This window comes from Castor canadensis, chromosome 2, assembly GCF_047511655.1.
Source record: "Castor canadensis chromosome 2, mCasCan1.hap1v2, whole genome shotgun sequence".
In the NCBI taxonomy this organism is placed as follows: domain Eukaryota; kingdom Metazoa; phylum Chordata; class Mammalia; order Rodentia; family Castoridae; genus Castor; species Castor canadensis.
The window spans coordinates 195842302-195855679 of record NC_133387.1 but is presented as its reverse complement, the minus strand read 5'-3'; the positions used below and the strand labels follow the sequence as shown (position 1 = coordinate 195855679).

At 39.4% G+C, this 13378-nt stretch overlaps 1 protein-coding gene across 2 annotated transcripts in view; it reads right to left on the bottom strand.

Moving 5' to 3' along the window:
- Nucleotides 1-504: 504 nt before the first annotated feature.
- Nucleotides 505-13378, bottom strand: part of Pdgfd (platelet derived growth factor D) — a 230893-nt gene continuing 218019 nt past the window's right edge. For both annotated transcript variants that reach the window (XM_074066817.1, XM_074066818.1), the window contains exon 7: nt 505-3067. In XM_074066817.1, coding sequence (XP_073922918.1) covers nt 2942-3067 — 126 coding nt within the window. In that variant the 3' untranslated portion in view covers nt 505-2941. The remainder of the gene's footprint in view (nt 3068-13378) is intronic.

Here is a 13378-nt window from a genome sequence, read left to right as displayed (position 1 = left end):
CTTTTTTTTTAGGATATATTCATTCCATAGAGGGGATTCATTGTGACAATTTGGATAGGCTGATATTGTACATTGGTTAGATCACCCTCACCATCTCTCCCCTTCAAACCCTCCCCCCGCCCCACTTAAAGCAATTGCAAGAGGTTTCTTTGTTCTATTACATATAAGTGTATGAAGTAGGATGGGAAGGAATTCTTTTTGGTGGGCAATGTCAGAGGAGAATGTAATTCATTAAAAGGCCTGTGGGGAAAAAAGACAAACGGAGCAACGAACAGACAATGAAGCAACAAAACCCAAGTCCCATCTGACTGTACGACTGCAAGCCAGGGACAGAGTAGAAGCTTGTAGACTGAGAGCAGGCGTTCGTTCTTTCAGTCATTATGAAATAAAGCCTCAGAAATCACCCAGTCTTGGCATTCCAAACAGTCGGATGCATTTGTGAAAGTATGTTTATAATTCTGTATACCTTTTAAAACTACAATCGAGTACTAAATAATGGAGTAGTTTTGTTCAAAAGCAATATTTATTTTTCATGAAGATAAGAGGCATATTACACTTGCTCTAGAAACTGCTATGAGAGGAAAAAGCTGCATGTTACTGATATGACAAAAAAACACATAAAATTCCACTTATGAAAGTGTTTTGGCCTATAAGAATATACTGAATGAAAGGCATTATTCCAGGTGTGGATTTATTAGGGTTTGTTTGGAAATGTAATTTATACAGTGAGCTTTTTTACTCCTTTGATGGAAATGAAACAGATTTTTGACCACATGTTGGAAGCACAATAGATAACAGGTAACCAAGAGAGAAGGTTTAATAAAACACTCAGGAAAGAGAAGGAAAAGTGAGTACATATGTCTACTTATATTTCAGCTAATAAATAAAAAGTACAGAAACTGAAAAACATCCTGGTTATTGCAACTTGGAAGGCTTATGGAAAACTGGGTAGACTATTCTGACTTTTCATATTTACAGCCATGGTGTGAGCTGTATAAGCTAGAGTGAGTAATGTAACACACAGTTTGATTTTGGTACAGGAAGTTGATGTTTTCCTAGGAAACCGTCAAATGGTCATGAAGGGGAAGAATGGTTCCTGATTTTAGTGTCTGCCTGGGCTACTTCTGCGTGTGCTCTGGTATTGTGAAGAACTAAACAATGGAGCATTTAAGTTTACCACTCACCCCCTGAATAAAAACAGAACTTTTAGGGAAGCTTTATAAGGTGCATATCAATAAGGACAGGCTTTCATGTCAAAGAGTTGAGAGAGATTAGCTACTTATAGTTGAGAACTTGGATCTGAGAGCGTCTTACCTAGAATCCAAGTATATTTGGGTTACTCACCTGGCATCTGGACTTAACCAGCCCAGGCACCTATTCTGCACACAAACTGGTTGTGGTCACTAGGGTCCTGGACTCACAGAAGAAATCAGCAATCCTTTTTACTCTCAAGGCAGGAAAAAAATGTCATCCTCTATGAGTGGCCCCTGGGAGAGTTTGACTTCGGTGTTCCCTCTTAAGCTTCTTGCTTTGGAGAATGATGAATCACTTCCTCCTTCTGGAGTCAGTCTCTTTAAAACAGACATGCAGGAGCCAGAGAGGAAAATTTACTCTAAATATCAATAACCAAAACAAAACAGTTTTCTAATGGATTAGCAGCACCAAACTTGTGCTCTCACAATTTACAGTTGGCTCCTTAAAATAAGCTGCATAGATCTGGAAAGGAGACCCCAGATATGATTTCACCTGGTTCAGAAACAGGAAGTCAGAATGGTGAGTGGGATATTATTAGAGATTTACATCAATAAAATGTGGTTGTTTTATTAATACAAAAAAGCTTTTAGGCTAGAAATAATCCATGGTGGCTTGACAATTGTGAAGTGTTACTGAAAATCCTTGTGTATGTACAGAGGAGACAGAAACACACAGGCAAAATACCTAAAATTATTGGCAGAGTTTGGAGACTTTCAAGCTGTTATTAAACATGGATCCTATCAAATAGTTCATCTAATTTCCAGTTGTGTGAGTCTGTTAATGCTTACTTTTCTTCTTTCTCCCTGCCCAAATCTTTCAACGAACAGCATTTTGAAAGACTTATATAGAATCCACATGCCATTCTTAAAAAGATTTGATTCTTAGAGTTTTTAGAAAAAAAAATCCAAAATTCTGCTAGAACTTTTAAAGGATCATAATAACAAAAACTGAGTAATTTTTTGAGATGGGTATTAAATGAATTAGAATGCCTCAATGAAATCCATGAAAAGAGACTTAATGATTTAATTCAAAAGCTCCTAGCGTACGTAGTACAGCACAGTTTTGGAGACAGACAATTATGATCTATATTGGTGTGCAGTGCATTTCATGGGAAAATGGTTAGGTATTTGCCTTTTACCCAGAAACCATGTTTTTCCTTTCTTATAATTAAGGCATATATTTAAGAAAAGCTCATCTTTTGGCTCTTAATGTACAAGATGCTTTCTTGAAAAGACTAAGATCCAAAAATGTTTTCTGATTAGAAATTTAAAAATAAATCATCTTTTGAATTTCCTAAAGAGATATGTCATATATTTGACACATTCCTTATTTTGGGAGGAGTCTAAACAATTCAACCATATGTAAGCTCTGGTGTACCTGGTTATATATCCTACATAAACCATTTGATCTATTTACACATAGACATGGAGATATATGTATGTATCTGTGTATACATATACATCCTTATATTCTACTACTAAATGCAGTCCTATATTCTGAGATATAGAAGCTGATGATACACTTTTCTACTTGCCATGGCACTAACAAAGCTAGGTCACCTCAGCAACCTCTTGTATTTATTGCATTGCAGGCTAGTAGCAAGTTTGGCTGGTGGGGCAAAGAGCCCTTTACTGCATTCTCCTTAAACTAAAGTTTCTTTCATGCTTAAGGTTATGTGCACATTCTTTTATCGAGGTGGTCTTGAGCTGCAGATACAATCACACCGTTCGTGGTGATCCAACTGGATGTCAACGAGAGCCATGTGTTTAGCTCTGCCCCTCCTCTTGAAATGGCCAGGCTCAAACTTTAATACCTAAGACAAGAAGCAGATTTCCTGTTAGAACACCCTTGAAGTTTAATTCAACCCGATGCCACTTGCTCATTCCCTTCCTGAAAACTGCTTCTTAATTCTTTGAGAACGCAGTGAAAGCTACAGGCTTGCTGTTAGCATGCACAGATGCAGACATTTTTGCAAATAATCATTAATTCCCTAAAGTGCAGAGGTTCAATGAGCCCATGATAATGTCCCTGTCACCTACCTGCAGTACCAAGATGACCTCAGGTATCTTAGGAGGTGTTGATTGATAGCTCTCGAAGGTGCTATTTTGTACTAAGCACTGTCTCAAATATATCATTGTTCCTTGACCAAAGCATGTGTTATAGATAAATATAACACTGAGCATAGTATCCCCATCAACAGGGCAAGAAGCAAAGCTTTGAGCATATTCTGACAGTAAGACTGAATGGTGGATTGAAGTAAAAAACATCTTGCCCTGAGAAGGTCATTAGTGGCTATAAATAAATGACAATGTGTTCATGCTCTCACTTATTAGTGACGATACAATGTCTTTTGCAATTCAAAACAGATCAGGCTCTCTTAAAATCTTTGTATGTTAACATGTTTGTGTCAATACAGAATTTCTTTAGACCCGAAGAATTCCCTTAATTAGTACATTTAAATGTAATTTCTTAAATTAGTACTTTAAATAGAAGTGAATATTTCTTTCCTGTTGTGGTCTTCATTGAGCAAGTATTAGTCTACAGACAAATACTTGCAATGGTACATGTTTATTTTCACCATATAGTCATCTTAACTGCTTTTCTTTATATTCTTAGGTTCCTTCTAGGCTTCACTTTGTATTTGTTCTGTTTTTGTTTTTTGTTAGACTATAAATTCTATCATGTCCAGCCCTTTTCAGTTTTCAAAGAATTTTTTTTTTCCGCCATCCGACATGGTTTGTCACATAATGCAGAATGCAGTACTGTGCCCATTTTACAGATTGGACAGCTGAGGATGTAAAGGAGAAGAGGAACTTTGTTCAGGTTCTGTTGGAAGTCCAGTCCTGGACCTGGGACCAGGGCTGTGTCCCCTAGGCTCCTAGCATACTGACCCAGCTCCTCTAACTTGCTACAGTTGCCTGGCGTGTCCAAGGGTGTGCCTGACCCCAAGTGTGAAGTGCAGTGGGAACCTTTTATGATTTGCTGGGTGTACTTTGGTCTTAGATGAAGATTAGACATTGGAAAGTCTTGCTTTAATGTCTGCCTCACTTTTCATGGCATTCCCACAATTCTTTTTGTTTTTTTCTTTTAGTGTTTGCAGAACTGAAGCTAGGGCTTCTTGAGCTACATGCTCAGCCCTTTTGCCTTTATTTTGTTTTCAGATAAGATCTTGCTAACTTTGCCTGACCTGGCCTTGAACTCAATTCTCCTGCCTCTACCTCCTGACTAGGTAGGATTGTAGGTGTGTACCACCATGCCTGGCTTCCACAATTCTTTGCTATGGGTTATATTCCCTGCTATTTTCTGCCTTCACGTTAAATCTGAACCAAAACCACCTACTAGCAAAAATATGCCTAGAGTCCTCAGGAAGCACACATTGCAGTCTGCACACAGCCATGCTGGTCCAGGGGGGTTTCACTGAGGCCAAGAATAAGTCACTACATTGTTTAATGTTCATTCAAGCCAGGGATCTGGAATTTGGCTTAAAAGGCTTGTGAGCTCAAAACTGGGAACACCCCAAGAGAGTTCATGACAGAGGCACAAACATTTAAAAGTATTTGTTATTGGTAAAACTACTCTAACTGCTAGTTTTCATAGCTAATTATATTATCATTTTTCCCTACAATTCTACTGCACTTACAATTTATCATCCAACTCCACATGTGTGTTCTCTTTACTAATTGGATTACAGGAGTCTGCAGTGCAAGGACAGTAAAAATAAAAGCAGGGCTGTAATCTAACTACTTGGGAGGCTGAGATAGGGAGGATTCCAGTTTGAGGTCATCCCAGAGAACAGCTAGGGAGACCCCATTTCTACATAGCTGTGTGATATTGCATGCCTGTTATACAAGTGATGAAATTGGGAGGACTGTGGTTCCAGGCCAGCCTGGGCAAAACCCTTCATCTCAATGGAAACAACCTGGGAATAATGGTGCATGCCTGTTATCCCAGCAAAAGCAGGGAGTGTAAAATACCAGGATCATGATTCAGAACAGTCTGGACAAAAAGCAAGATCCTATCTCCAAAATAAGCAGAGAAAAAAGGGCTGCAGGCATGGCTCAAGCCACAGAGGGCCTGCCTAGCAAGTGCAAAGCCCTGAGTTCAAACCTCAGTACTAGGAAAAAAAAAAAACAAATCACTAATATTGAGTGCTTACTAAATGTCAGTGTTGTGACTTTGCAAACATTAAACTATTTGGGCTTCACTACAACAGTATGCAATAGGGGCTTTTCTATTTAGTTTATTGATTAGGAGAGAGATTAAATATTGCCCGAGATTATGGAGCTAGTAATTGGTGTAATCAGAATTTGAGTCCACACAGCATAGGCTATGCTATGATCCATGTACGTTTTCGTGTGTACACCTCAGCAGATGTTGGGGACAGAGTAGCTGCTAAAGAAATGCCTCTGGGTGAACATCATTGCTATGCTGCCAATGGGGAAAGTTTCACTTTCTTTCCTTTTTGCCTCTTCCCTGTGTCCCAGCCTCCAACAAGCATAGTGGGCAAAACAAAATAGGCAAAGAAACAGGGCAGAGGGCAAATCAAAGTGGTTCACGCTTTGGACCAGTTTTGATTTATTCACAGTTCTGAAATAAAATTTCAAGTACTGAGGAGCAGAATTACAACACATTTGACTTTTCCTGTTCCCCTGTTCTCTATGTTGGGTATAACCAGAAAATAAAAGATGCTGCTTTTTGGTTGACTTGGTGGGGCATACCTGTTATCCCAACTACATGGGTGGCATAAGTAGGAGGCCTGTGGTCGAGGGCAGCCTGGGCAAAAATGCAAGACCCTACCAGAAAAAGACCTAAAAAAGTCAAAAGGGTTGGGGGTGTGGCTCAAGTGGTAAACTGTCAGCATAGCAAGCATGAGGTCATGAGTATGTACCCTAGTACTACTAAAACAAAAACAAAAACAGAAAGAAAACATTTAAAAAATGTTGTTTTACACTGAAAACATAAGTAACCAAAGCCATGAACAGACAATGTTCTGATTTAGAGGTGTCAAATAGCCTCACTCAAATGACAGATATGAAAACCCTACTGTACGATATTTGATAAGAGCATTTTGGAAAGGATGGGGATTGGGCCCTTACTGCTTTCTCCAATATAAATGAGCAACCATTGTCCAAGATGATCAGCACATAAGCCAGATTTTGAGGATGGAGGATGCAGAGGAGAGAGATGCTGAGTGTGGGATAAATGTCCTGTCTTTAAATAAGACAGGACTAATAATTGTTGATGACTGGCACCTGTAAAATCGGTGCTCTTTGGATTTGCAAACACAATTATGTCCTTTAGGATGAAAGCAAAAGCCTGGGCAGGTTTTCTAACTTGTTTGATTGTTCAGGGATTTTCCCTGTGTTTTATATTAAGCAACACAAGCACAGTATATATGTGTTTTGCTGATAAGAAGAGAAAAATGAATTGGCAGACGCATTTCCCAGACAAGACAGGAAAGCACTATTTGAACAGAGTGGAGATTGGACTGTTCTGCTGGCTGATCACAGTGCTGATGTTCAAAGCTTTCAGACCATGTAATAGTCTTAGGTTCAGGTACACGGCATTGAAAGGAGGGAGAAAGCAAGGCTGATTTGAGGGAGCAGGGAAAGTTAAAAGAAAAATGGAAAGCTTTTATCAGAGAAAGCAAACTGGTCGGTTATGGGTTATCTGGTGTCACTTTTAAAGAGAAGGAAGCATTGAATTAATTATAGCAGCTGAAGGAAACTTGTTAATAGGTACCAATTACAAAATGTTTTTCTGTTTTCCAAGGTAGGGTTTGCAGTTATATCACACATGGAAATAAAATGCCACTGACAGGCAACCAGCCATTTCCTAGTACCTATGGGTAAAAATGGAAATTCTGACTTCTTTCCACCTCCTGGAAAACCATACAAAGTCAGGAAAAGTTGACTTCTAAGTCAGGAGAGTGACTTATTAGTCATTTGGTTGCTTTATATCACTGTACAAAATCAGAGAGGTTCAGTTTTGCAAATTACCATATCACGAAAGATATTTAACCACAGTTTCTCGCAGTGTTGCCAATAAACCACTGAATGAATCATTACCATAAAGCTACTACACTAATAAAACAATACCAGGAGAAAAGCTATCTGCTGAGTTGTGTTCTTGTTTATTGGGAACATAAAAAAAGGTTGTTAAGGCCTTGTAACAGTTCCCAAATTAATGGGTGACATAGGAACACAAGTACTTATTTCAGGGCAAATGCATTGTATAAACCTCAATCATTAAGAGCTTATTTAAGATTCTACCCAACTTCTAAATCAGGCAGTGTTCAACGTACATAGAGTGTCTTAAGAAAAACAAGCTTCCTATTTTTGTTTCTATTTTGACTTCATTCATGTATAATTACTTTATGAAAAATGTAGTCAAGATTTTCAAAAGATGATAGTTACTTGCTCTGACAGCTAAGTGATTACACACAAAAGCATTTGGAGAAGGACAACAAACTTTCTACCTGGGAAACTACTCAGCCTGCAGGCAGTAGTCATAGCAGAAGGTGAGCTTTGTAACCTAAAGACTGATATTTAGTCATAAGACACAGTTCTTAATAAGAAAGACACAAATGGCACATCGTTCAGCCACTTTACGTTGAGAAGTTTGAAGGTGATGAAAGCTTGAGTTGTGGTTGGGTGTGTGTGTTAGAAAATGCTCGTGAATTTTGCAAAAGCAACGTTGACATCTATGGATATTTGGTAGTAATAGAAGCTTCCTATGGACACTCTGGAGTTACTCACTGTGGGCGAATTGAGCTGCAGTAAGTCCTGCTTTAAAGAGTAAATGGTTAAACGATGTTGACAGCACCTTGAGGGAATGTGTAGTCATTACTACACATTCACCCTGCCCACTGCAGAAAGCATAAGGGAGGCCTGGCTGGACATGGGACTTCAGAGCATGGCATTAGCCTCAGGTATCATTCATGGTGCCCATGGGTCTTTTCTGCCTGAGGAGTGTCTTTCCCAAGACAGGGTGGCTTAGGCAAGAAGGCCTGACTTAAGACTGGATTGGGACAGAAAGAGGTGTACAGATTTTGCAATACTCCAGTGGAGAACTTGGCAAGGTGGGCAACAGGGCTGAAAGGAAGTCTGACCTGAGGAAGTCAAACCAGTTGCTCAGGTAGCTCCACCTGCACCTGTCTTGCTCTTCATATGCTTTCATTTACCTGGGATCCCCATGGAGAAAAAAGCACAGGTGTTATCAACACCATTGCAAGGATAACTTTTTTATAAGCAGTCTACAAACATTCACTATTCCAGATCATACTCTTCCTCTGTGCATTTACCTTGTACTTTAACCATCATTTTGTTTACATTCCTCACACAATTCCAGTAGAGAAGATTTTGGCAGGAGGAGTGTCATGTTAGACAAAGTAAGTCAGGCTCAGCAAGGTAAATGGCACAAGTTTTGTGTCATAAAAAGAATGAAGATTTTTATTTGTAAAGACATGAAAGGGGGAGACAAGTGGAAGGGGCAAGGGGACAAGAGGATGATGGAGGGTGAATGTGAGTGAAGTACATTATAAACACATATGACAATGTCCCATTATCTTGTATAATTAAAAAAACAGTTAATGAGTGGTTTCACATCTTCCTGGCAAATCCTAATAACCAGAGGTTATTGTGGGAATTAAGTGAGGAAAGCCAGAGCCCCGAAGGGTTTTCAGTGGCTGGCCATGGGCTGCCATACGTGGCAGAACTCAAACACTGGTCTTCTTCTCTCCACTAGTCCTGTGGTTGTCCCACTCTGCTGACCCCTCTCTCATCAGTCGAACACAGGGAAGGCATGACACGTGGGCCTTCTCCAAGGTGGAGCAAGGGAAAGAAGCCGGTGGGCTCTCTACAAGCTCAAGAAATGCTGTTTTCAGAAAAATATGAGGAAATGGTTTCTCGACTTTCATTACGGTAGTGTGGCTCAGAACCTCACTGTCTTTTGCCAGAGAGAAGAGACAGCTCCTTGAACATTTCTTTTGTCTCTTCGGTCTCTCTTTGCAAGGATAGGTAATTTTTTTTTTCAATCACAAATATTTCAAAGTACTGTTCTTTTATCTCCAAGTCTGCAGCTCGACCTTCTCAGGGTAATGTTACTGAACCACTTGTCATTTGTGCTTTTCTTACGGAGTTCTGAGTCCTACTTGCCATTAGTTCTTCCTTATTAACATTGTATTACTCTCATGAATGTATGTTTCATACATAAATACCTCCATTTCCAGCACTCAAGCTGTAACAGAGTGCACATTTTAATATAAAATTCTACATTAAAATAAAAAGAATCCTCTAAAATCTCTTTTTCATTTTGTCCAGAGACAAGAATGATTCTAGATGCTAGAAATGTCTGAGAGACAGAGAAGGTCTAAGCCTGGGTATCAGCAGTCACTGGCCACATGTGGAAATTTACATCTTAATTAGTTAAGATTCAATAAAATTTTAAAAATTCAGTTCTTTTTGCATTATGCACATTTCTTGTGCTCAACAGCTGGTCACTACCAGACAGGGCAGTGAAGATCTGGAACATTCATTCCATCACTTCAGAAAAGTTCCATTGGACAGTGCACACAGCTCAGCAAGCATGGTGACAAAGTCATTACAGGAAGGAAAGAGAAAATTAACTTCTATTTTCTCTCTCTACTGCTTCCTGAGTTTTTGTTTGTTTGGTGAAAAATAGTAGGTATTATTTTAAAAGGTCACCATATTTCTAGGGACTATCCAGTTCCTGCTCACCATGTATTACCAAAGGAAGATGAGAACTGAAATAATAGTATCCTCTAATTGTCCACACAATATATTTTCTAAAACTCTCCTTGAAAAAAGTCACTACCAAAGGTATCTTTCAAAATGGCAGAGGCTGCTCTGAAGATCACTGTCACCTAGTCCCTCACCATTCTCCTTTGATGTAGATCATAAAGCTAGGAAGGATTTCCTGACTCCCCCAACACCAAACAAGACAAAAGGCCCTCATGTGAGAGGTGCCTTCTTTATGCCCAGAGGAAAGGAGCATTGCTGGCTTTGAGGACAAGGGACAACAGAGAAGGCTCTGAACAAAGGGTCCTTGCTATGTTTCCTCCAGCTTGTAACCATAAACTCACACTCTTGGCCCTTCTATATGTCACCATGACAACCTGCCATTCATCAGATCTACTATCCCAAAAAAAAAAAATCACTTGGGTTGAGCTGTGTATTGGGGTGTTTATTTCCTTAGGAAGGGTTCTGTGTTATAAAAAACTTGTATAAAAAAGTTTGCATGCTTTTTCTCTTATTAATCTGTCTTTTATTATAGTGGCCTCAGCCATAAGCCCAGAGGAAAAGATATTTTTCCACCTTTCCACCTATACTTTCTACAAAGTATAGAATGATTGTTGGAAAAGAGGGAGAAGACGTTAGCAGGGAGCCTACAGCTTTTGGACGACAGGAAATAACATTGTGTGCAGGGAAGACTCCCCAAACCCTACAGGAGAAGGCATGCGACCTGTAAACGAGGACGGTGTTAGCTTCATTAGAAACTCCCTGCTTTGCAGATTGTAATTCCTTAGTGCTGCACATAGAAATATTTGTGGAGAATCACATGGACTTGCTATGCGACAAGCTCTTGCTGTTCCCTTAAGGGTGTCATATCTCATAGAAACTCATTTCACATCTCATCAGCCCCAACCATGAGTTAGCAAACGGCTTTTTCATCTTTCAGAGGTAAGAATACAGAAACAGCACTAATAGAACAAAGAACTCGAATTTTTCCCTAATGAGAGTAAGCTCAAACGAATGGGATAAGCCTTCTGCTGTTTTCCACTGGGCACTTGACAGTGATAATTGTGACACGTTTCAAGGGTAGGGGAAATATGACAGGAGGGCTTGTTCCAGGTGCTCAGTTACTGACTGAGTGATTGATGTTGCCCTGTTCTTTTGTCCAGCGCTTGGCAGAGTGATTTTATATAGAGCTCTGCATAGGCCTAGAAGTAAAAATATTATGACACGTGTTTTAAAGAGATGCTTTAGAGTGTGTTTTCAAAAGTGCCAGCATTTTGAACCCACTCATGACTGAACAAAGAGATCAAGGGTTCTCCCCTCCAGACATTAATTTGAAAGAAACTTATAGGTAGCTGTTATTGTAAATAGCCATAAGAAAGGAACTAAGAGTAAGGTAGCTGGACCCTTCAGACTTCTTCAGAGGTAACTGTGAAGCAAGAATCCTTTTGGGTATATTATTAACTCTGCTGTTTCCACAATAAGGAATTTTAAAACTCAAGCTGAAACTTCCGTATAAGCAGAGTCAAGATAAAAATAAAGAGCTCCACAAATACATCAAAGGCCTGAACTTGGATGTTGTTCCTCACAGTTATTACTAGGTAAAGACCTTGTTACTTCCTAGATTATTTTAACTCTAACCTGATTATTGCATTCTGCATTTGTCCTCAGGAGTTCACATCTCAGGAGGAGGAGGAGGAGGAGGAGGAGGAGGAGGAGGAGGAGGAGGAGTTCCAGTTCTGAGATGTGAAGGACACGTCCAAATCGAGAGCTCATTTGTTCATACAAAAATAAAACACAATGAGCACAGATGACAGCATTCTCTAGACATGAGAGCAGCTTTTTGCTTTGAAAACGGGGTGGAGTAAGAAATTCTTATGAAAGGAATATATGTTTCACGTAGTCTAAAATAATGTGCCCCATCAAAATGAAGGGGAGATGCATGACTACTGTGTCAAGACCCACTTTCCCCAGGTGGAAAACATCAGTTTTAATGAACCATTTTCATTTAGCCTAGAAATTGCCTCTTAACTTATTAATATTGCATTGTTTTCAGGATTTAAAAAATCAAACCCAAAAAGCCTTCCCAAGAGCCAATTTTATAAAGCTGGAGATCTGACTTAGAACTATCTGTTCCTTTGTTTTACTGGGATTGATGGGAAGCAACTCAAATAACAGTTCCTAACAATACTGTCTGCTTCACATTCAAGCCTATAGTTTAAGACATATTTCTAGGTGGTGTTTCATACCTTACAAAATGCATTTCATTGGCATTGCTCTTTTCGATCCTCAGAACAACCCTGGAAGGGGCTTTCTGGTATATTGTCTTAGCCCCATCTTACATATGTGGAAACTGAGTCTCTAACCTTCATTGTAAAGTTCCTACAAGAAGAAAGCAATTACAGCTGCTGTCAGTGTCAGAGCAGCTTCAGCTCCATATGTGTGTGTGTGTGTGTGTGTGTGTGTGTGTGTGTGTTTTACAGAGCCTCATGCTTGCTAGGGCCATGCCTCTAGCCCTTTTTACTCTGAATATTTTTGAGATAGGCTCTCACTATTTTCCCAGGTCAGCCTGGACTGCACTCCTCCTGTTTTACGCTTCCCGCCATTCTGGGAGAACAGACATCTGCCACCATGCCCAGCTATTGGTTGAAATGGTATCTCACAAACTTTTTGCCTGGGCTGGCTTTGAACTGCAATCTTTCCGAATCTACCACCCAGGTAGCTAGGATTATAGGTGTGAGCCACCAACACTTAAATAACTCCTTTTAATTCTCTTCTTTTTTTTTATACTCAATAAGGTGCTATATATTTAAACAGAGAGCACAGTATTTCAAGTGATAAGCACATAGACTCTGGAAGCAGCTGAGGAGAGTTCAGGCCCTGACTCTGTGATTTCCTGATTGTATCACGCTGGTCACCTTACTGATCCTTTCAGGCCTTTCAGGCCTTTGTTTGCTCATTTATAAAGAGAATAGAAAGAGCATCTCTTTACAGCATTGCTGACAAGCTGCTAGGATAACTGACAGTTCTGCTCCTAGTAAACATACTTACACGTCTGATATTATTCAAGGATACTACTCTCCTTAAAATTATGTTCCTCAATCTTCATATTTACTTTTGTTTACTTTTGCATAATCCAAGGGCAAATTCCCCAGGTAGCACTAAATGCTATTTAGAAAAAAGAAGCATTTCCAAAAAAAAACCAAGTTCCTTCATATTTAGAGAATGAAAATGTCTCTGACAGTTCATGTTTTTATATTTTTACTATTCTTATTTTTTTCAATAATTTAAACGGGTCAAAATTTGGCTCTTAGCATTTCCTTATAGTGGCCTAATTGCTCAGGAATTTCCTGTGAATGAATACTGTC